The sequence below is a fragment of the Lagopus leucura genome, unplaced genomic scaffold, assembly GCF_019238085.1.
Source record: "Lagopus leucura isolate 7727_CA_CO unplaced genomic scaffold, USGS_WTPT01 Super-Scaffold_100002, whole genome shotgun sequence".
Taxonomy (NCBI): domain Eukaryota; kingdom Metazoa; phylum Chordata; class Aves; order Galliformes; family Phasianidae; genus Lagopus; species Lagopus leucura.
The window spans coordinates 76,558,543-76,583,171 of record NW_024962263.1 but is presented as its reverse complement, the minus strand read 5'-3'; the positions used below and the strand labels follow the sequence as shown (position 1 = coordinate 76,583,171).

The 24,629-nt window shown below is 39.2% G+C and overlaps 1 protein-coding gene across 4 annotated transcripts in view; it reads left to right on the top strand.

Moving 5' to 3' along the window:
* The window catches only part of TRPS1 (transcriptional repressor GATA binding 1), a 210,658-nt gene that overhangs the window by 39,448 nt on the left and 146,581 nt on the right, over window positions 1-24,629 (top strand). For 3 of the 4 annotated variants that reach the window (XM_042869970.1, XM_042869971.1, XM_042869969.1), the window contains exons 2-4: window positions 130-1,058; window positions 13,654-14,783; window positions 22,409-23,012. In XM_042869970.1, the coding sequence (XP_042725904.1) occupies window positions 130-1,058; window positions 13,654-14,783; window positions 22,409-23,012 (2,663 nt within the window). The remainder of the gene's footprint in view (window positions 1-129; window positions 1,059-13,653; window positions 14,784-22,408; window positions 23,013-24,629) is intronic. The other variant, XM_042869972.1, reaches the window with a different exon arrangement.

Below are 24,629 nucleotides of genomic sequence, written 5' to 3'. Positions count from 1 at the left end.
ACTCTGAAAATCTGATGTATCTGTATAGCTAAGAATGCTTTAAGAAGTGTCAGACTTGTTGTGTATCTTGAATAATTCCATAGATTTTTTTTTTTTTTTTTTTTTTTTTTTTTTGTCTCTCTATGGTAGATATGGTCCGGAAAAAGAATCCCCCTCTAAGAAACGTTGCTAGTGAAGGTGAGGTACAGACCCTTGAGTCTACAGGTACTGAAAGTGAAGAGTCTGGAAGGAAAAAAGAATTTTCCACAGAGCAGATGCAAGAAAACACTGACCAGCCTGATGCGGCAGAGTTGAATAACAAGGAGGAGCTTTGCACGCATGTCCAAGAGCCATCTTCCAGCATTAAAAAGGACTTGAAAAGCTCAGTGCTGAGTGAAAAGGCTGGCTTCAATTATGAAAGCCACAATAAGGGAGGAAATGTTCCATCCTTCCCTCATGATGAGGTGACAGACAGAAATATGCTGGCTTTCTCATCTCCAGCTGTTGGGGGAATCTGTGAGCCCTTGAAGTCTCCTCAGAAATCAGATGCAGATGACACCCAAGATGTGGTCTGTGCCCCATCAGGAGATGCAGCACAGACAAATGAGGAGCATCAGATGTCGCCAAAAGCTTCAGATGAAACAGCGCAAGTGCAAAGTGGTCAAACTGATGGCCAAGGCTCAAGCCCGGTCCCCATGGCCTCAAAAAACCCACAAGTGCCTTCAGATGGGGGTTTAAGGCTGAACAAATCTAAAGCAGATTTGTTGGTAAACGATAACCCAGATACGGCGCCTCTGTCTCCAGAGCTTCAGGACTTCAAATGCAACATCTGTGGGTATGGTTACTACGGGAACGACCCCACAGATCTCATCAAACACTTCCGCAAGTACCACCTAGGACTGCACAACCGCACCAGGCAGGATGCTGAGCTCGACACTAAAATTTTGGCTCTCCACAACATGGTGCAATTCAGCCACTCCAAAGACTTCCAGAAAGTCAACCGCACTGTGCTTTCGGGGGTGCTGCAGGACATCAATTCCCAGAGGCCTGTCTTATTAAATGGGACTTACGATGTGCAGGTTTGTATTTTTCCAGTCTCCTCTCTTCTGCTAACTGCCTTCTCAGCTGCAAAGTCAGTTGTTTGCAGAGCCTCTCCTACCTATGCAGTTGAAGTATTTTATGTAACCTGCTTAAGCCTTACGAACCATTCGGGTCTGTTTCAGCCAGAATTGCTGCAGGTCTGCTTAGCATCTTGTGCAGTGGAGGAGCAGTTGGCTTTTTGATCAGTGATATCTCAGTGTAAAATTTTGCCATTCTGATAATCAATAGTAAAAGATCATAGTCAGCAAGCAGGCAAATTACTATTACTATTGGTAATCACATCTGAAGGATTTACTGTCGTTGAAAGAAAATAGCAAATAATAATGAATAATAACAACCAGATAGACAAAAGACAGCAGCTGGAAATTAAAAATATAATCCTAAATTATCAGCTGCTGGGAGTCGAGATTTGGCTTATTGGTTCTTTATTGAGATTAAAAAAAAAAAAAAGACAAGTCTTGGCGATGCTGTAGTTGTCTTGTGCCAGATAAACAGGATACACAATGGGCATTTAAAACGTTTTTAAGAGTAACAGCAATGCACGATGTCCTTCACTTTAGAGAGCGTGCCTCAGTCATTTTCTCTTGTAACTGGAGCAGTGAAAATACTGCATTTCAGATAGTGCTGCAAAAAAGAAATCTTATTTTTACCATAAAGAAGTGGAGTCAGAAGTTTTTTTTTTCTCGGAGTTTCTACTAGTCAGTTAATATGTAATTAGTGAAGGAAAGTCTTTGGTGCTGCCTTTTTTTTTTAACTATATCCTCCCACGACTGTGCTGAGAGATGCAGAGAGATGTGGTAGAGTACCTCAGTACTCTGGGAGCAAGGTTCAGTGCTAAGATTTGCATACAAAATGAGTTCAAATGTCCATCTAATTCCAAGAGTATGTTTGCATAGGATGTGATGTCGTAGCACTTAGCAGACAAAACACTAAGTTGTGTTTAAAAGAAATTACAGAATGTGGAAGACATTTAATAACGCTTGCAGAGGCTCAAGCTATAAGAAAGATATTTGGCAAAGCAGGTTAAGATGGTTAATACCTAACTTCAACTAAGAAGCCGAAACTGGAACACAAGTCAGGAACTTGAAGCTTATAAAATGATTTAAACTTCTGCTCTTTTTTCAGAAACTACAACTTCTTTGTGGAGCAGCAAATCAAACTGAGGTTGTTATTATGCCTAAAAACTGCAATTTTTGAACTGCTGTCTTATTAAAAGATCACCTCTCTGTCTTGTGTCAGACGCTCTCTCCTGTCAAACTGATTAGAAAGCAAAAACGTGATATAGTTGGGGGAGGTTAGAAGTGAATAATGTCAGAATGTGAAATGATGTTTTATAATTAGCAAGTAGTATGATGTTAATACCTGGATTTCCTGCTATAGTTTCAGTTTGCTGACTCCAGGGACAGCATCTTAAAGCAACTGATCCATGCTGTCAGGAAGACATTCTAACTGGAACAGCTCAGGCATACAGTGTAGAGGAATTTGAGTTTCTAAACACACTTTCATTTCCTCCAAACAATTGTTTCGTTAGGTCCTTAGTTATTTATAGGAAAGTTTATGCTTGATTAGAATGAGCTGGACACTTTTCCTATGCAGTGCTTTCAGAAATAAAACAGATGTGAGAGCTATCTCAGTTTGAGCTGATAGAAGTAGAAATAAAACAGCTGAACCTAGACTATACTTGTCTACGAAACCCTGGCAGTTAGATACTGCAAGGAAGACAAAAAGCGGTAGGAAACAGCCCAGAGATAATCTACTTAAGATCAGTCTTTTTTCAGACAAAAAGCATTTTCCAAAATAGAGCAGACAGCCTATACAATGTTGGCAATTTATTTTAAAGAAAAAAATTGGATCTGGAAACTTAATTTTTAAGAGTGCTAATTTTCCCTGCCCAATTTGGGAAGAGAAGATTAAATAAGCTTTTGTGCCAAATGCCATACTTCATCACTTGCACATGCACCAGATGTTGATCCAGAACATGTCAGAAGATAAGTAACTGATTAATATTTTTATACTTTCTCCTCCCCCACTCTCGATGCAGAGCTGCTTTGTGAGATGCATAAACACAGTAAAAGAACATTTGAAAATCCCTTTTGCACCCACACATGTTTATCTTGCTACTATGTCCATTTTGGAGGGTTTTTTTCTCAGGCATCTGAATGTCTGGCATCTCCTGCAGCAGTGAAGAATTGCACTGCTTGGAGCTGCAGTTAAAACTGTTTCAAACTCCTGCACCAAGTGAGGGAATTGAACCCAAATGATCGATTCGTCTAAATTTGTATAGGTATGAGGCTAAAGGGAAATAATCTCTTTGTAGTTAACTTGAAATAGTAGTGGGCTGAGCTTAAGGTCTGATTTATTGATCCTTTTGCACTTAACAAACTGTTCCGTTGTAGCTGGGGTGGAAGGTATCGATAGATTTATGGTCTCAGGCCAGGGAGCTGGGTGCAGAAGCCAGGGGATGAAGAAGAGTAACTTTGATCTGGCTCACAGCGGTCAGCTGAAGACCACCATATATGAAGATTGGCGTTAGTGAGGTGTGCTCTTGTGCATCGTAGTTTGCATTCATAACAAAAGCAAAGAAAAAAATACCTGAATGCAGAACAAACCAACATGTAATATTTATAGGCAGGGATGTGAGGGAGGTGACTCCTTTGCTAAAAATACTTTTGGTTTTAGAGCACAGAAGTAAAATCTATTGTAGAAAACTTTTTTTTTTTTTAAGAAAAATAGAATGACCTCCCCCTAAGGCATTGAATACAAGTTTTAAAGGGTTTTTTGTAGTGTAGTCAGCAAAACAGTGCAGATACACATTTGGCTTCACATCACATCCAGCTACAAAAATATTGGGATTGTGTTTTGTAATACATAAGGAGGATTTAGTTGGGAACCTTGTAAATAATCCAAGATTTCTGGCCTTACTTTTATGAAGACTTGTATTTTATTTGAATATTTAATCAAACAAAATTCCATTGTCTTCTCTGAAGATGTGATTTAGGTTTGAAATTTTCAGGTTTGAAATATATATTGCACCTATTTTCTTCATTACAGGCTTTTATTTCATTAAGTTACAATAAATTGAATAGGACTGCGTAAATTCACTGAGCTGTTTTCTGGAAGATTGACTTGCTTTCTTGTATAGATTTTAGAAAACATTTGCTAGCACATCTTTGAATTCCCAGAGAGATGTGTTTTCAGAGCTTTACTGCTGTTATCAGAATAATACATAGGTTACTCTGAAAGTAATGCTTCCTATTTATTTCCATGGAAACTACAACAGATATGAAGACCACACTCTCATTACTTGATAGAGCTACAGACTGTTTTTCAACATAGTACCATTAGCTGTGAATTTTCTCCAGCAGTTAACAAGAGCATGCATGCCATGCTCATAAATACCTGCACAGTGAGGGTGACCACTGTTTCACAGCTACTCTGACAGAGTAATTGCTAGGAAAATACTGTCCATGCTGTCCATATTTCATTGGCCCAAACAGATGGAAGTCATGAAGTGCCAAATCCAGATTGTACATTGGGTGTGGTGGGATGGTCCAGCCAGGATTGCCAGTGTGTGCCACTGTCTTCAAACTAGGACGGGGCTGAGCATTATTACGCTGCAAGAGAAACGTCGTGTTCTCTGGCCTGACTCTGGAAGTTTGAGCCTTTTGCTTAGCCAGTGTAATGATGTAACAGTTTGTGTGGATTCTAGGAAATCCAGAAGGATCACCCCATTACTATCCCCAGACAGTGCACATCACTGTACTTACTGAGGGCTATGCCTTGAACTTTTTTTCTAATGGGGAGTTTGCATGTTGCCAATCCATGGACTGCCTTTTTAACTCTGGCTCATAGTGGTGACATCACGTTTCACCACTGATGATGGTGTGATCCAGGAAATTATCACCTTCAGCCTTGTATTAGTTCAGTAAGTTCCAACCAAGTTGCATTCCTTTTTATTCCTGTGAGCATTTGTAAGATCCATCTGGCACAAATGATATTCCAACATTGCCACCATCATTTGCAACAAATTGAAGCCAACATTCAGCTCCATACACAGTTCCCTGATTGTAATCACCTCATTTGTTCATATGAGCTGGTTGAGTTGCTCTTCATTTTGTGGTGTGACTGCTGTGCGTGGCCCTCCAGAGCATGGCTTGTCTTTCATGTTACTGTCACCAGTATTGAAACACGCCACCTACCACCTCCCTGTGCTTACATTCCCTATTTGGTCTCCATAAATGTTCAGCAAGCATTTATGGAAGTCAGTGGGTGCCATTCTTTCTGCATGGAGGAATTTGTTTATCTTTTCTTCACATGCACTCCTATGTCAGATGCCATTTTGTCAGCCTGCCCCTCCCTGCTGTCACGTCGCACGGCAACAAAATGAAAATTGGTGGGAAGGTTCAGCCTCTACTTTCATATCAACAAGATCCACCTCTTATGTCATTGGCCAGCATAATGAAATAGGAGGTGTTACTTTCAGAGCATCCCTCACATTTGCAGTCAGTTCAGTGGCTCTTGCTACCTTTTCTTCACATTTAGTTAATTGATCAGTCTCTGCAGGCAGCTAGATCTTGGTGAATATTTTAGCCCACAGATGGCTTTGTGTACATGCCGAAAGCAACGAACTTCAGGCCAGATCTAAAGACTCAAAGTATAATTCAGCTGACTAAGTTAACAGCTGTCAAGCTGAAGAGCATCGCTTTGCTGTTGTGTGATTAAGTTGACTGTGTTTGATCTTCATGACTCTCTGATGTCAAATGTAGAATAGTTTGGAGACAGGCAAGTTGCTAGCCAGTAGGCAGGAGTCTCTTTTTCCATCCCTGGATATTGTAATGATTAGTGAGTGAGAGCTTCCAACAGAAAGGCTAGAGAGGCCTGTCTTCCACATGGCTTACAGCAAAGGGGAGGACATTGTCCATTGAGGAAGAAGTGGGCTTGAATGCCCTCTGACAGAGCAAGGAAAGGAGCCTACTTTTCCTGTTTCCTGAACAAGTGTTCAAGCCATTAGGCTATTGTATAAAAGGGACCATGACCCCATTTCCTGATATGTTTTAAAAGAAAACAGCGTCCCTCAGAGAAAGGGCAGAAACGTCTGCATTCAGGTGAGGGTTTCAGATGGGTTATCCCAAAGGGGAAGTGTATTCCTGAAGCCGTGAGTAAAGGCATACTGCAGTGCTCAGCATTTCTTATGTATGACTCCAGGCAGCTTCACATTGTGCACTGCCACTGAGAGCTTCCTGCTCAGAGTGGCCCTGCTTCTCAAGCCTGTTGTCACGTTTCCCTCCTTTGACGCTCAGTCTGAGAGCACTAAGAAGTGTTTTTTTTTATACCCAGCCCTCTGACTTTGATTGTTTCATGATTTTAGATACAGGCGTGCTTGTGCCTTATAAGACAAGAGAAATTTCAGAAAAGTTATGAATTAATAAAACTTATCCAGAAATTTCCTCATTGTGAGTCCTGAGAGGACAAAAAATATAGAGTGCATTACATTGGCTAATTGCTATCTCACTGACCAATAAGAGATTGGTGGCAAATTTTTTCTTTTCAAACGCTAGATATCTGATAGTATAAGTGTTGTCACATACTACTCAGTGTGATCCTGTGTCCTATATAACTGAGGTAACGATTTTTCCATAGCTACTTACAGAATGTTTGGATGTTCATCTACCAGGCTGCTCAGCATCCTACGAAGTGGCAAAAGTTCCAGTGCATGGAATATAAAGTTCATTATATTGTCTTTAAAAATACATGGTGAACTTCATGTGCATACACGAAGTTATACACATGTGATTTTTACTTTTCTGGAGTTTAATATATTAAATCCGGCACCTCTTCTACTCTTACATTAGAAGTAAGTGTGTGACTGGTAAAACAGCTTGGAATTGAAGTCTGGCCTAACTAGGATTCAGATGAATGAGAACCAGTGGTTTTATTACTAGTAGTTTCTGATTTTTATCCTCTGCTCTTACGTTAGCAGTTTGATTAAATGTGAAGCTGTGAAGGTAAGACTAAAAAAGCTAGAGGTACAGGTGTAGTCAGCACCACTTCTCATGTGTAAGGTTTTCTCTGCCTCCTGTAGCGGGTTTGACAAACTGAGTCTTATAGATGTGGTGAAAATCCAGACAGAGGGCATTAGGTTCAGTTATTAGTTACAAAGTAATCCTTGTAGTTCAATTTTGTCTTCAAATGGACTTTCTTTAAGATGCCATGGATACATAACTGTTTGATGTGAGTAAATGAAGACATTTCTGGGAATTCTTTGTGCTCACATGCATAAAGAAATGTATTCAAGTTTTATGTTGTTGTTCTTATCAACTTGAGCAGAATTGTCCATGAATCTGGAGTTAAATGTGAACAAACTGACCAACTGTTGCGGTATATTACATGTGCTAATTTCTTGGAATAATCTTGCAGGCAGTGCTAGAATAGGCCATAGCACTGAGAACTCTCTCTGGAGAAGATGTGAGTGTTGTACCTGCAAATGTGCATACCTGTTTGAGTCTCCCTTCTGGGTCATGATAGGCTTGGAGACTGCCTTGCACCTTTACTCATACCTCTTAAACCCAAGAGTCAGTGAGCTTTCTTAAACCATACACACATGTGCTTTAAGAAATGGTGACAGGTGGAGAAGTAGGTGGTGGTAAAGCAAATGTATGTACATTTATACGTATGTACTTGTGGGTATTCACTAAATCTGTGACAGAGATGTACTTCTTTCAGTTGGAAGCAGTCTGCCTTCAAATGAGCATTCAGATGGGCAGTTTCCTTGGAGCAGCTGATGCAATGTATAATCACAGTAATCACAGCCTTCAGAGCAAAGTTGTGTGTGTATTAATATTAATTTTTATGCCAGGGATATCTGGTAGTGCTGAAAACTGGTTAGTGAAGAAAGTTGGTGAGACTAGCAGGGGTCATAGAGATATTTAGATATACAAACGGCTGAAGTCGCTCACAGAAATGAGAGCTAAAAATTAAAGTTGGGGGGGAAAAAAAAGGGAAGTATCTAGGTTTTCTTCTAGTGTAAATCAGTCTAAGTTAGCCTCTAAGTTTGACAGGCTGAGGGAATTTACAGTAGCCAGGGAACTTTCTGGTACTTTTATTTATTCAGAGAGAGAATTAAAAAAGTGGTGGTTTCTTTTATTTGCTAGTTGTTAGTCTGCTAGCACTGGTTAGTAAATTAAAGTCTTGATTTATTGTTCCTTTATTGTTCTTGTACATCTGATCTTCTGACCTTAAATTAAGTCCTATTACTGTTCATGTACAGTCCTTGTTGTAAAAATACCCTGATCTGCAACTTAAAATTCTAATATCACAAAGCCATACTGGCTTTAATGACATCAGAATAGATATTGAGAAGAAAATACTGATTTTAAATGAATCACAGAATTCTGCATTTAATACCAGACCAGGCTGCCCAGGGCCCATCCAGTCTGGCCTTGAACACCTCCAGGGGCATCCACAACCGCCCCCCCGGGCAGCCCGCTCCAGCACCCCACCACCCTCTGTGCAAAGAACCCCCCCCGACATCCAACCCAAATCTTCTCTCCCTCAACTCAAAACCATTTCCCCTTGTCCCGCTCTTATCTACTCCTTCAAAGAGTTGACCTTCCTTGAGTATGACCCAATACTGTGCTTTCTTGTTTTGGTAAATAGGAATAGCCCAGAAAGCTAGAAATTTGCCCTGAGTCTTTGCCTCACTTATGCAACATAGTTCTATCTAAAAGTAAATTAATCACAGTATGGTAAATAGTTTTTGAGTGGATGTGCTCTGAAGATTATCCTATTTTACATGCAGAGAGAGAGAGTGAGAGTGAGTGAGTTCTCCGTGTTGGAGGTTAGAGAGCTGGGTGGTGTTACACAAACTTGCATGAAAGCCAGGAATCTGTTCTGGCCTGCATAACATGAAGAACTTCATAAATGTGGGATGGTTAAAATGTTCTGGATGCTGTATTGCACAAAGCAAATGCATAAACAAGAACATTAGAAAATATTTTGGGATTAGAAGATTAAGAGTAATTGGCAAAGGCAGACTGGATGGCTCAGGAGATTGGTAAGGGATCTTGAGCCTTTCACCTCCTCATTAACCAAAGAGGTAAGCCAGGTAATCAAAAAAGATGTTTTGTTATCATTTGCTGTTCCAGTGCAGATGGTTGCTGTAGTTTCAAATAATTTGCAGCAGATACCAGGGGCCAGAGACAGCTTTTCCTGTGCAAGTAAGTCCTATGGTTGAATCTCCCGTGTGGATATAAGCTGCTGCTTTCCTAGTTTCTCCTGGTGGTGTTTTCTTCATGAAGCATGTTTACAGGAGCTGGCCAGTGTTGTCTTGGTATTTTTTATGTTATTTTCTACAGTTTTTCTATTTTCTATTGTAAACAGAAAAATATTTTTAAACTCCCTTGACATAGTAAAATTGAGGACTGAACTTCAAAAAGGAGGTGGGAAAAGAGAGAGGGTAGCATTTGGATCAAGGTCAGATCAAATACGAAGCAACATTTTTAAAAAAGGCAAAAGTGAAAATACTTTTCTGTGCCCAAAGACATCAATTCCATTAAATCATTGTTTTTGGTCTGTATAATTAAGGTAATACAGACATATCTGTTGGAAACATATAGTGCAATTATACTGTTGTTGAAGTACTTGCCAACACGTTGTAGAAAATATGTTTTGAAATATTGTCAATTGTTATGTTATCTTTTCTTTCTGGCTTTTTTAAGAAATATGCGTGGTGTTGAGGAGGTAGCTTAATTGCATGAACACACAAGCTTCAATCCTTGCAGTAAATCTAATGTCAAACTTTCGAAATTTTACAGTTTTCCACATTAATAGATGAATTGAACAATTAGGAGTTTCGAGTTTCAGGGAGTGCTTTTGTGAAATATATTTCAGTTTAATTCCTAACTGGGACACGACCTTGAAGATCAATTTTGGAATAATATCAGTGCAGCCATCTCAAATACAATAATGGAAAACCTATCTTAAATAGCCCCTTTTGTCTGTGTGATATGATAATGCCGTCTATATTCCCATAATTGGGGTGCTACAGGATAAATGATAATCTCAAGATCTCACAAGAAAGTGACAGTGAAGGAAAGAACTAACCAGGCGTCCCCTGCCCTTATAGATACGTTGCGTATTAGATTCCCTCTAAAATCCAAATTATGACTTAGCTGTGTTTACTGAAGCAGTTGTTGACTTGGAGGTGGTCTTACATTTCCAGCGCAAGTTCTACCTGCGTTTGTGGCTCTTAAAACTATGTGAGCTGGCACTTTGGGATTGCAGAGTTTTGGTATTGCTTTTGTTTGGTTTCTTCTGCTTTATTTTGGGGAGAAGTGTCCAGTGAAAAAAATAGAATTGTGAGGGCAAAGCAGGTGACTAGGTTTTGCTGGAATCAGAATAAAATATGAGAGTAAATACTAGGTATAATCACTTCTGATATCACATACAAATGTGAATATTGAATTATAAAGTAAACATACATATTTCATTTCCCCCTTCGTCTTTCTCTGTCTTTCATTTTTCCTCTTTCTGGGTAAGACCAGAGGAAGCAGGAGGGTTGGACTTGATGATCTCTGGAGGTCCATTCCAACCCCTACGATTCTGTGATTCTGTGAGTTTGGTGTTCTAAGGAGTTTGATGCCCTTAGTCACATAACTGAAAAGTCTGAAAGCCAAGCCAAGACTTGAGCAGAATGCATGAATCCACAGTTTGGCATAAGTGTAGGCTTCATCCAGATTCGGCTGGCTAAAAGCTGAAACAGCTTCAGTTCATACCATCTCTATCAAGTGCTTCTTCCAACTCGTTGTGTGGGAGCCAGTTTTCTTTCATCTTTTTACCTGATGATCCCCAAGAAAGCTTTAAGTAGGTTTTGTTATTCATGAAAAACGTATTTTGAATGTAATAACATTAATGACCCTGTGTTGCCTTTCACGTACATGCTCTTCTCCTAGGACACATTATTTTGAATTGTGGCAGAGTAGTCACAGAAATGCCAGCCCAATAACGGGTAATCAGTTACATTCTACTGCTGTGAAAAATGTGGTGTTCCCCTCTGCCGCTGCAGTAGCTAAACCGGAATAGTTATGTGAGTACTTTGTTCAGTTTTATCCTCTTCTGGTGAAGAGAAGGATGTATGAGCAAAGGACACAAATCTCCTATGTCAGCCACTAAGAAGGATTACCAGAAGCTACAAGAATGCCATGATTTACAGTCCATTGTACAAAATGCTGCACTGATAATTATTTTTCTAGCATTCATAAATAAAAGTAATTAGCAATGAGCAGCAGCAGGGATTATTGTCACTCACGATTTCCAGTTAATGTCTACTGAGTGTCTGTAAAATACATTTGCTATCTGTAGGCTCTATGAATGGACAACTAAGAGTAATGAATGTATTTTCTCATTAGAACCACTTAAGGTAAAGCGTTTTAGCCAGAGTTCTATGCGTGCATCAAACAAACATATGTATAACTAATTAAATGAGCAAAACCAGATCACCTTGCAACTAAAGCAGTCACTCAGAGAACTGCTGTTGTTTTCTGTTTGCCGTGCATTCTTTAAGTTGTCTTTCAACAACATTGAGACTTTGAACGTTGAAACAGTGTGGTGGATAGAGACCTCAAGTGCCAGAGTAGTATGGAGCAAGCCCAAATTCCACTGTTGTCAGTGGTTCAGGCTCAGTATGGTTTTGTCTCTAGTTCTTTTTAGGCATAAAATGAATAAAACAAGGTAACTTATGCAGTGCAAATGTTCCACGGAACATTTTCAAAATCAAATTCATGACTTGTTATCAGAAGTTGGAGTCCTAGTTCAAGTAAAAATATTATTGCAGTCACATTCTAGCTATTGGGCTCTCCAGCTCTCCATTGCCTATTAAGATATGTTTCCTAAACAAACAGAAAGCAATTTTCGGTTTATTTAAGAAAAAGCCTTGACCAACATATGGGAATTGTGCTTTCTTTATTAAAAAAAAGTGAATCAGAGGCTGCATAGCAGCTTATTATACACAGTTTAGCAGCTGACTGACTCACTATTTTGGTGTTCAGTTCTGATGGGACACAAAGAATAGCGTCTTATTTTCTGAGCTAAATGGCTAAAAGGCATTTATAGTACATGCGTTTAAAAATGTTTACATTTCATGCTCTGTATGTCTGAGTCTTTCCGTATGGTGTGATACTGAATGAACGGCGATCACATGCTTTCCTTGTGGCACAGCTGTTGAGGACAAGAAGAAAAATAACTACACCATTCGCCTAATGCATCACAACTGAATCCTGCAGAAATGTAGTAATACACTTACTGGTAGGGAGGATGAAAATCTGACCCTTTGTGGAAATTTTATAGAAATTTTATTTTGCCTTTAAGGCATCTCTTTGAGTAGAAGAGTTGAGGTTGTGGTACTCGGAAGCTTCCAGCTATGTCCTCGATAGAGCAGCGTAGTCTGGCTGATGGCAAAGGAGTAGTTGGCTGTGGATTTTGGGTGTGAAGAGAAATTATTTTCTGGATACTGTACATTGCTGGCTGTTGAGGAAAATAAGTAGAGCAGTGGTGACACTGGCCAGTAGATTGTTTTTTGGCCTCCAAACCAGTTGTATGGGAGCAGCAAATCTCCCCTGATGTCACTGGGCAGGTGTGGTGCACTCCTGGGAAGGGCAGGACTGCCTGCTCTGAGAACATGCGGCACAGCAGTGTAAACTCTGCAAGCCTTGCTTCCTTCCTGCAGACCATGTTGCTCAGAGATCATGAGAGTAGTTAAGTAGACCTATCTTATTTTTTAATTAGTGATGTCATAGACTTGGGTGTGTTAAGTTTTTTCTTTGAGACATGCCATTTTTCTAGTGTATCTTTTCCATCCTTGTTTAACTAAATTGGGCTCTGTGTATGAGAAGATTTCCTTGGAGAATGTCTGCACTGAGTAATCTTTGAGAAAACCACCTTTCATTTCAGACATCAGTCGCTTTAGCTTTGTTTAAAGGCATGCTGGCAGATACTGGATACTCTTACAGAAATGTTTTTTAGAAGGATTGGTCATGCTCTGACCCAAACAGAATGACTTCACTCTTTTAAATTCAGTTTAGGATGCAATTCTCATGGGCATTTAAGCATGAATGTCATAAAAAAATGCAAGAGTATTGAAAGAAGAAGACTGAGAGCTCATACTTCTGTTCCACACCTGATAGAAACTCTCAGCTAAGTCTTCTGTAAAGAGTATAGAAATTTGGGAGCTGACTGTTGAGTCTTCTGTCAATAACATAACTTAGTGAATTAGTGAAGGAAGCCTCCTTCTCTTGGAGAAATCTGAATTCAGATCATGTTGCAGATTTGTGCCCCAGTTTCTCCAAGTGCTTAGTATTCATGTGGAATTCAGCTGTGCAAAACATAATTTTCATCAGCAGATGCTAAATACACGAGAGTATGACATTATGTTAGTGCAAGCACACAAATGCAAATGATGGTGTCCTTGTTTAATTTTTAGGCTTATGAATTTATTGCTTTTCTTTTTCTTTTTTTTGCTTCATTGCTGTGTGAGTGTATCTACAGCGGTGTTAACGTGACCTTATTCTTCATTCACAGGTTACTTTAGGTGGAACCTTTATTGGAATTGGGCGGAAAACTCCAGATTGCCAAGGCAACACCAAGTACTTCCGCTGCAAATTCTGCAATTTCACCTACATGGGCAACTCGTCCACTGAACTAGAGCAACACTTCCTACAGACTCACCCAAACAAAATGAAAGCAGCCCTTCCCTCCTCTGATTCTGGTAAAACTTCAGAGAAAAACTCCAATAAATCCAGTCCTACTCTTCGACCATGTGATTCTGGAGACTTGGGGAAGTGGCAAGACAGAATCACTGTAAAAGCAGGAGATGATACACCAGTTGGATATTCGGTGCCCATCAAGCCAATAGATTCCGCTAGACAAAATGGTACCGATACAACCAGTTACTACTGGTGTAAATTTTGCAGTTTCAGCTGTGAGTCGTCCAGCTCATTGAAACTATTAGAACATTACAGCAAACAGCATGGGGGAAGCCAGTCAGGAAGCCATCACCCAGATATGAATGATAAGCTTTCTAGGGGATCTGTCATTAACCAGAATGATCTAGCCAAAAATGCAGATGGGGAGTTAGTGACAAAGACAGAAAAGGGTGCGAGTGTGGCAAAAAAGAAAGACTTGACTAGCAAAGGAGCAGAGGACAGCATGGTGACAAGCTACAACTGTCAGTTCTGTGACTTTAGGTACTCGAAGAGCCACGGCCCAGATGTAATAGTGGTGGGCCCACTTCTTCGTCACTATCAGCAGCTACACAACATTCATAAGTGTACCATTAAGCACTGTCAGTTCTGTCCCCGAGGCCTCTGCAGCCCAGAAAAGCACCTTGGAGAAATTACTTATCCATTTGCTTGCAGAAAAAGTAATTGTTCCCACTGTGCTCTCTTGCTTTTGCACCTGTCTCCAGGGGTGACAGGAAGCTCTAGAGTCAAACACCAGTGCCATCAGTGCTCATTCTCCACTCCTGACGTAGATGTTCTCCTGCTTCACTATGAGAATGCACATGAAGCCCAAGTGTCTGATGTCAAACCTGAAACAAATACCCTGCAAGGTGCAGATGGGCCGCTGACTCTCAAAGAGAACAAAGAACACTCATGTACCAAATGTGACTTTACCACCCAGGTGGAAGAAGAGATTTCCCGACACTACAGGTACAGTGAAGTTTAAAGTAATTACTAATAGGAATCAAGCACACAGCCACCCTAGGTCCTTATTTAAATGTCACAGATCCCCAAAACTGAGGAAGCTGGAAATGAAAATAGGAATGTGCCTAGATATAAATCTTTATAGCCAGGGTCCGATCCAACATCCACTTCGTTTTGGAAAATCTTCAGCTCAGTCTGTGGCTTTAATTATACATTCAAACCTGCGCAGTGAAGAGGGAGATTTAGATTTGTGTATAGATGTTGAAGTTCTAGCATATTTGAGGTTTGGTCAACTATTTTCCACCCAGAGTCTGTTAGGTACTATTTTATTTTAGGCTTTTTACCAGAAAGCTGGCATCTTCATTCATTAGGGGAACACAAATGGCTTTACTTTCCAAGATAGACTGTGAATCCTTTCATGCTTCGTAACAGTGCTTCAATGTACTACCTTTTTGTAGTATTTTCCATTCCCAAGTCCAGCAATGCAATAATGAGTTTAAGAGCATTCCACTGCTGTTTTGGTGTTAGTTTCACACTGGGAGCAGACGCTCTTTTGTCTGTTGATGTCATCCTCCAAGATCCTTTTGCAGATGCTTATTTTTGTATTGCTGCTTTACAGTGTCATTCTATCTATTTTAAATGCTAATGTTCCTATTTGGAGGTGGATGCAGCCAGTCTCCTGACTCAGTCTGACACAATGTCATGATGGCAGCCAACTCCCTACTAAACTTCTTGGGCCAGTTCCTGTGCTGTTGTAAACTGGCAGTCCAGTTTATATTGGAGGAAGAGCTGGCTCCCAGACTTTTTAAAAAGCAACAGTGCTGCTGCAAAAGTGATGTGAAATATTAGAAAATCCTGCTGAATATGTTAATAGTTAAGGCTAATGCGTCAACAACAACGGAAAGGCAGTATCTGTCTCATCTAAAAGATCTTTGCATGGAAGCCAGCTAAAATGAAGACAAAAGAAGATGCATTTTCAAAGCTAAAGCTTTGTTAAAAGCTCAAGAAACCGTGCCATGTTTAATAGATTCCAAGACATCCAAAATTAACAAAGACAGACTGGGGCATGATACTTTAATAGAGATTAAAGCTGGGGGCATCCAAATGTTGCCCAACAGAGGGCTGCGTTGGCAATGCATCAGGAGTCTATTTAAAAAAAAAAAAAAAAAAAAAAAAAAAAAAAAAAGCAGATTGCTCATCTTTAATTTGGTGGTAGGGCCCACGGAGGATTCAGGTCCCAGCATGCAGTGCCCCATTTTTGATCCAAGTGGGCCTCAGGGATGTTGTGCGGATTAATTAGTTAATGTTTGTAAACTGCTTTGAAGATGAAAAGTGGTATCTAAGTTCCAAACATTATTATAGCAGCTTTGAGCTGTGCTGTAGAACTCCATAGGCAGCACTTTGTCCGCCGCTGGGGCATGGCACGATCTTTTTTTAGTGGTTAAATAACTGGAAGATTGAAATGGCTCTTTGACTGAAAAACATTTTTATTTTGCTGCAGCTGCTAATTTAAGTTTTAATGAGCACACCTAGTTAAAATCCTTTTTCCCAAGGAAAGGAGAAGCCATGACTTTGAAAACTGTAAGTCTGATACTCTTTCCATCCTGAATGCTCAGCACCACACAAATATCTCCTGCAGTTGTCAATGGGAAGTGCTATGTGATGTGCTCTTCTGAAAATCAAGAAATGGGTTTAAGCATTTGAATCTCAACTTATTGGTCTAAAAGTAGCCTATTCTGTTTAAAAACCACTTGAACAGTGTAGTTCTAAGCCTTCAATATACCACATTATTGAGTACTCTGAGGATGTTGCTTAGTCAAAGCAAAGCATAAAATCCCCACAACTGCCAGCTTCCTTCCCTTTCTGCTAAGCTGCCCTCCCATCTCCTTTTTAATTTAAGTTTGGTTTCTTTTCCGCGTGTACTGCTGCTCTTTTTTTCCCTCTGTTCATCACCAAAGTTAGTTTAGTTTTTGGTAGATACTCTGAAATAGCAAATACCTAGTGGATTTTACTGCTTTTATATGCCTCATTTTTCATAGTTTTTACTATACCAAACTGAAGCATAGAGAAACCTCTAATGCATTGTAGCTTCTATTTTTAGTATTATTTTTTCTTTTTTTTGACATATAGTCGATGCACATTTCCTTTGCTTTTTTGTATTTTATGAAATTTTAATGAAAATTTTTACATGTATTTTATGAAATAAGGATTACTTCAGATTAATTCAGATTTTATACTGAAGAATTCATATAAAATGTGTAAACTTATGTAATGGGGAATTATGTGACATACACAGAACTGGTTTTCTCTGAGGCTTTGTCAGAGCTTTGCTTTTTAAATTGGGTTTCCTTTTGGCCATACTTACACAATTTCACTGTGTTTGTTTAATATTTTTCTGTGTCCTAAAATTATTCCTTTGCATGTATTTGCAACAGTTACAATTTGCAACAGTTAGAATTTGCAAAAGTGGTTCTTTCCATTTTTTTTTCTGCCAGAATGTATGCTAACATTTAGAGCTCATTCAGTATTTTCTTGACATGATTATTTGAGAGCTGTTCAGTTAAATTTGAAGTTAATGAATCACATTGCACTTGAGTTTACTTGTGTTTAAACCTCACTAAAATGTGCTTACTCAAACAAATCCCCAGAAGGTTTGTTGGCCTATATTTTCTACTGATTCTGCTACCACTCATTTTCCATTATTTCTCTGAGGTATCAGGTATTCTGTGTGTTCATTGTGAAGTTCAGGCTTTGTTTTTTTTTTCAAAACTGTCTGCTGTTCCGATGAGCTAAAAGATGTCAGTGCATGTAGTTTAGATAAAAATCATATAGACTGTGTGGGGAAATTTTGTATGTCAGATAACTCAGCTTAGAGATTATTTTCCCATTTGCTCCAAAATAATTGTTTTCTAATTTTTAGTTTTTTCTTAAAACGAAAAAGACTTCTTGCAGATTTCTTTTTTTTAAAGCTTGGGATTTTGATTTTAGTGTGGGAAAACAGTACAGTTTCTCATTTTTGCAAAAAATATTTGTTTTTCCTTGAAAATCCTGAATGTCAAAAAAGTCTGACAGAAAACATTTGATCAGTGCTGATGGTAATTACAAATGCTGTGCTGAATAGTGCTCTAAACTTCTTTAAAAAAGAGAATCTGGTGACTGTTATCCAGTAAACAACAAAAGATAGAAAGAAGTTGACTTGCAAATGAGATAAGAGCTTGGGAGTAGACTCACATTTCTAATAAACAGAAATTCTTTTTGCAAATGAAACATTGCAATTCTGTAGAGTGTTATGTGAAACAATATGTCCCTCTCAGAGGTGAATGGAGATGTAGGAGTATGGGTTAGGCCACAGTGAAGAATGCATGCCCCAGTGCCAGTGATGTGTGCTGAGAACAGGGAAATATGGCTGCTGTCACCTTGGCACCAGCAGGCAGCAGAAGCTGGAGAAGGGCCTGGGATGTGCAGGCTGTAGAAATGTGGAGCTGTTAGGCTCCATGAGAAAGTACCCAGGGCAGATGTGTGAAATGAGGCCCAGCAGCTCCTGCTTTCTGGCAGAGCGGGAGCCTTCACTGGTCAAACTACAGCAGCAGCTGTGAGGACCTTTTCCATACTCCTAACACCTTAATTCACTGCTCTGAACTTGTTTGCTCTTGCCAGTAGCTTTTGCTCTCCTTTAATCTCAGCCTTGCTGTCTGCTCTTCCCATTCTCCTTCCCTTTCTGTCCCTCCACTGAGTTTCTTTTCTCACTCTGTGCTCTTCTCCCCTGTATTTATTTTCCTGTCCCCTCTAGTATGAGTGCAGCACACATCCCCAAAGCAGACTTTTTTACAAGCCCATTTCTTCCCAAGAACTGCTCACAATTATTATATTCATAATGAAATTCAAAATGTGCAAAGAATTTGAAGTGATATGGCAGTCAGACCTTCATCCAGAATATTTTGTATGCCCTGGAGCATAGGAATGTCTTCATATCTTCAGGTAATTAAAAAAAAAAATAGAAATTGTTTTGTAGAGGATGGTGTTTTGCAATATTTCAGACTAGTTGTAAGTATGTCAACGAGACTTAATTCACAACTGGCTAGTGTCAGGAATATCATACATAGCCTGTTAGAAATCTCATATGAATAACAAATGTATCAAAAGAGACATGCAATCTCTTGTCTTCAGTCTTCTGCAAGGGAGAGTCCTTTCATTTTGTAGCACTCAATTCAGATATAATAGAATCATAGAATATCCTGAATTGCAAGAGACTCTTAAGAATCATTGAATCCAACTCCTGTCTCTGCACATGACCACCCAAATATCAGACATATGACTGAGAACGTTAGTCCAGACACTTCTGTTTTTCAGTACAAGTGAATAATGACAGAATTTTGTGAAGTTATCAGAATGTAACAGAGTAGCAAAGATTTGGCTGGAATTCCTTGATGTTTAATCTTGGTATTGGGCCATAAATGCTTTAATGTCCATGATTAATCAAGTATTTGATTTATTTGGTAGTGAAAATAATAATGCTAAGTGGCATCAATGCAGGCTATGTCATTGACATCCCAGTGCCACATTCAAGTTGGTAACCAGCTCATGGCTTGAACCTGCTCTTAGCTTGCTGGAGTGGTTTATGAGCAAGACCATGAAGAGGAGAATGCAGTTTTCATCTTCATTTACATAATTTTCTTCCAAAGTGAGGTTCTCATCAAATGCCTCTCCTCTGGCTGTTGATTGGCAGTATACCAGTACACTATATTGTACTTGATTTCAGAGTTTCAGATGATAAAAGCAGGGTTTAGTTATAAACTTCAATTCAATATCTCAGAAAGGTCTTTATTGTGTACTTGGCAAATTTGAACCTTTACAGTTTTTTGCTTAGATTTGGGGAGTTTTGTGCGCAACTCCACTTGTAACCTGAGCCTTTAGAAACACTGACTTGATTTCAGTTCTGGTAAAAGAAGAAATAAAAGATTGCCAACTTGTTTCCATGATTGCTGCTGATTGGGTGAGGTTAAAAAAATCAGAGATGAGAACATTTTTCCTTTCATGCATTTTTCTGGTAAAGGATAAGAGTTTCTGGTTCTAAAAATGTTTTGGTTGCTATTTTATTTTAGATTGTGACTTAGATTGGACATTTCCAAACTTTAACTTGCTTTATGGAGATTTTGGGTAAAACAGTATACAGGATGTGCAAAATAAGATCTATAATGGCAGTGGTAGAGAGTACCTTTTAATACATGCTACAGACATATATGTCCTGCAATAAAAAGCCTGTTGGTTTACTACCTATGTAAATCAGTCCAAGTCTTCTCGAATTTTTGTCAGAGTTTCATAGAAAAACTACAAAATGTTTTATGATTCTTCTTGAATAATTATAATGTCTGTAAATTAACAAACCTAATTTAAGAAAAGTGATTACAGCAGGGTCTGAGCCATCCAATTCCAACTGTATCTAATACTCTGCATTTAGTTGTGGCCTTGTAAGAATGATGCTGCTCTTGGTGTTTACTGCTCCTGATCAAAACCATTTAGCAATCGTGGGGGGAGAATGAAAAAAATGGCAAGTTAGGCAGAAAAAAATGAGCTGTTTGGAGGTCTGATGTCTGTAGATGAGAGCTAAGCTAGGAGAGGGGCTAGGCATTGAAATAGCCAAGTTAAACAAGAGACACTTAGAGCTAAGTAGCCTCCTGGAAGACTGATAAACTTTCACATGGAGAACATATGGGGTTGAGCCATTAGCCCCAAATGGTGTCTTGTTTAACTTGGCTTTTCAGATAACTAGCCTCTGTCTAACTTGGACTTCTTTGATGGTATCCCACCTTTACAGGGCTGACCCTCCTTAAAACTTGGCTTTTTGTATTTGTAAAATGGTTTTGATCAGATAGCACTCGTCTTTTTTGGTTGAGAAGAGAATTGGGCTTGGTTTAGAGAAGAATTAAGTTGCAAGAGAGAATATATTAGTGTCGCACTGAGAGACAAGCCAATTTTAATAAAACACTAGAATGAAAAAAGAGGAACACAGCCAGAACAGGATTTGAACCCACAGCTTTCTTTCCCACAAGTAGATTTTGTTGCCATAAGGGTGTATGGAGAATAGCTGACTATTTTTCACATAAGCGAGTGAGCCCATCTAGTCCCTTAAAATGAATATAAATATGGAAAATGACAAAAAGAAAACCGATATTGGACAAGTGCTAAAAAAGCTTTAATTTGAATGTGTGCTCATGTCTGCATGCTGGCACAACTGAAAGAAAATCGGACAGTGTAAATAACATATGGTTTGGTTTTTTTGACAAGAGGAAAGAAGGAAGACAGGGGCTTCACTGTAAGTTTGGCAAGTTGTCTCTTCTAAACTATCATATTTAAAAAGGAACATTTTGTTTATCGTTCTAGTTCCACAGATACACTGAGAGCTAAATCCTGCTTTTACTGAAGTTAATGAGAGTTTTGCCATTGACTTCACTGAGACCTGAATTTGGCCTCAAAAGAGTGAATTCTAGCAATTTGAGTTATCAGGGCAGTAGCACATTTCTTACACAAGTTTTGTTCTGTGTGGGTAGTGAAAGGCTCGGTTTTTAGCCTGGCGAAAGACATTATTGTGGCTTTTGAGTGCACGGGGTGTGGATGTGTGAATGAGTCTGCGGAGAGAATCCATTTGCAGATCGTTTACATTTTGAGGAAGGGCAGGGATGGTATTGGAACCAGGATAGGTATGAGCCTGGTGTAGCAGGGCCTGATGCAGACAAAGAGCTTGGGCCACTTCTGTGCCATAAACCATTATACAGAATGTTACATATCTCATAAAAAGTGCACTGTTCATCTGATAGATAGGGTAAAGTAGTAACATGCTGTTCTAATGTAGCAACATATGCTTTACATAATTTAGTAATACTGTACTTTATATAGGCTTCTAGAATGAAAACAGGAAGGCATGTTATTCCACACTGCTCCACAGGTCTTACCCAAGCATTTCTGTATTTGACAGGAAAACACAGTTTGTATTGAGACAGCCAACTATTCTGCTTTTACTTTAAAGCTGTATCTTTTAAAGTTGCCTCGAAATATCCACAGAGGACAAATAAATGTTATCTGCTGGGTGCAACCTTTCAGCCTTTGGTGCATTCCTATCTTAAGTTAACTGGAGTTCCACTCAAAATGGTCGTTGTTAACCAAAAGTATCTGGAACAGTTGGAAAGAAAAGGAATTCTTTATTCATTTGAAGTTTCTAGCATATATTGATATTAATCCTGCGTATTTTTTTAAAAAATTCAAAAGAAAACTATCCTGTTATAACTAATTGATTTTGGTTGGGAAAAAAAAATTACTCATTATTTCTACCACAGTGAAAAGTGCTGAGTACATTCTGGCAAACAAAGAAAGGGAAAAAAAAAAGCCCAAATCCTAGTGAAAATTATGTGAAGTTTAGAATAATGCAGTGAAGTATGAGTGAACAACAGGAAGCCGTTGCAGTGTGTGAGAGGTAGCAAGATTTTTCCCTACTGTATCAGACTACAAAGCAAACCCGCTTACTTTATTAGAGAGACTCATTCTGTTTATTTATTTTCTTCGTCTTGGTAGGTAAAACCAGCAAGAAGGAAGGGTGAGAGGGGACACACTTTAATGCCCATCTCGTTTTCTTCCAGGAGAGTACACAACTGCTACAAGTGCCGTCAGTGCAGCTTCACGGCTGTGGACACACAGTCCCTACTCGAGCACTTCAACACTGTGCACTGTCAGGAGACAGATGTCACTACAGCCAATGGGGAGGACAGTCACGGTGTTTCGGCTATCAAGGAAGAGCCAAAAATTGATCTCAAGGTCTACAGTCTGATTAATCCAGACCCCAAGATGGGGGAGCCCATGTCTGACAGCATAGTCAAGAGGGAAAAGATAGAAGATAAGGAAGTGCTTAAGGAGAAAGGTTGGACTGACAGTCCCGGTGATGATCTTCGCAACGTGCCCTGGAGAGGAACAGACATTTTGAGAGGGAGCCCATCATACACACAGACCAGTTTGGGCTTATTGACCCCAGTGTCCGTTGGCCAAGAGCAGCCAAAGCCTTTAAGGGATAGTCCAAATGTAGAAGCTGCCCATCTGGCACGGCCCATGTATGGCTTGGCTGTGGAGAGCAAGGGCTTCCTGCAGGGAGTGCCGGCCGGAGCAGCGGAGAAAGCCGGGCAGCTCACCCAGCCCTACCCTGGATCCGGGGATGGCAAGGCCAAGGATGAATCCCAGTCCCTACTGCGGGTAGGAAGCTCTCTTTGTTACTTTCTTTCTTTTTTTTTTTTTTTTCGTGATTGCAAGTGTGCTGTGTTTAATTAGGCATGCAAAGATTTCTTCGGATTCAGAGTGAATGCATGGGAAAATAAAAGTAAATATCAAGGGAAAACTGAAAGATTCAAACTTGTAGACTTAAGCTGACAGGTGAACATTCTGATTTATTGGCAGCAAACAATATATATATTGGTGTAGTATTAGTAAGCAAGTGCTTCTACTTTTGCTATTTAGCTCTGATTGAGTTCTGTTTAATCATTCCTGCTAGTTGTGCAGGTTGATGATGCATTTGAAGAACGAGGGTTTAGAACCCCAGAAGGCCTCATGTAAACTGTTAATCACCGCTTAGATTTTGAGGTGATGTGACAGTTCACACTTAAGCAAGATTTTACATTATTAAATATGTAAGAACATGAAAACTGACTTAAATATTAATAAAAAGTAACCTCTTTTTTTTTTTTGGTAAAACAGCGTAATTATATATCAATTTCGACACTTGTATGGTTACCTTGGAAGCAAAAAGAGGAAAAAAAAAAAAGAAAAGGGAAGGAGCTTGGGTGATAACAGGGAGAATATTCATCACACCAAATAATTTGGTGTATTCTGTCATACTAAAAAAAAAAAAAAGCTGTGATTGCAGAACTTACCAACTTCCCCTTTTATCAAGGTATATGTTTTCCACTATTGGTAAATTTGAGGTTAGAAGAGCTCTGAAAATGAGGACCTGGAAGGCGAATAAGGGCCTTTCTCCTGGAGTCACCACTGTATGTTTTCTTGGGGGGCTTCCTGTCTGAAGTTTTAGGAACTGGCAGACAAATCTCACTGGAATGGAAGGGGTGGTCAGCTCTTCTTCTGTATTATCTTTTCTGAGAACATTTATAACCATATTTCATGTAAAGAGAGCAGCATGTCAGAAGAAGATAAAAAGCAAGATAAACGTTCTATTCCTTGTGTGCTGAAGTTGTACGTGTCTGTTTCTGTACACACATGTCATAAAAGCGCTTTGAAAATGAAGTCAGTAATCTTAAAATATTACAGTTACTCTAATTATAAAATGATATGTCTGTCACTTAAAAGTCTGCATGCAGTTTAGGATGACCACAGTCCTTTGTGCCTTGCAGAACATGAATAGCTACGGATATCAGATGTTAAGTGTATGAGAAGCAGTCACAGAATGACAGGTTCCCTGTTGCTTGGTTGTGCGTTCATTGTGAATGGCAGGTCTATATTTTTCTCCATGTAAAAATATACCTAAAAATATATAAATACATCTGACTAGCAGTGGAATTTGTGCTGTACGTATGTCACTAGTTACATCTGAGTTCAATTCTTGCTGTGGTTCTTAGCAGTGCAGAGAAGTATTGGCCAGAGGAGCCATTTGTATTTTGCATTATCAGAATACAAATAATTTATTTTTTGACTACCTAGTAGTAAATGATGATTATGATAGTAATTATGGTCTGCAAAAGTAGTATATGTAAAAATCTCTATAAAGATCAAAATTTGCTTGATGACAAGCTTAAAATCTTATGCAGTAAATAAGACCATTATATTATAATGTTTAAGTAAAAGTAAATTAAACAGGGGAAA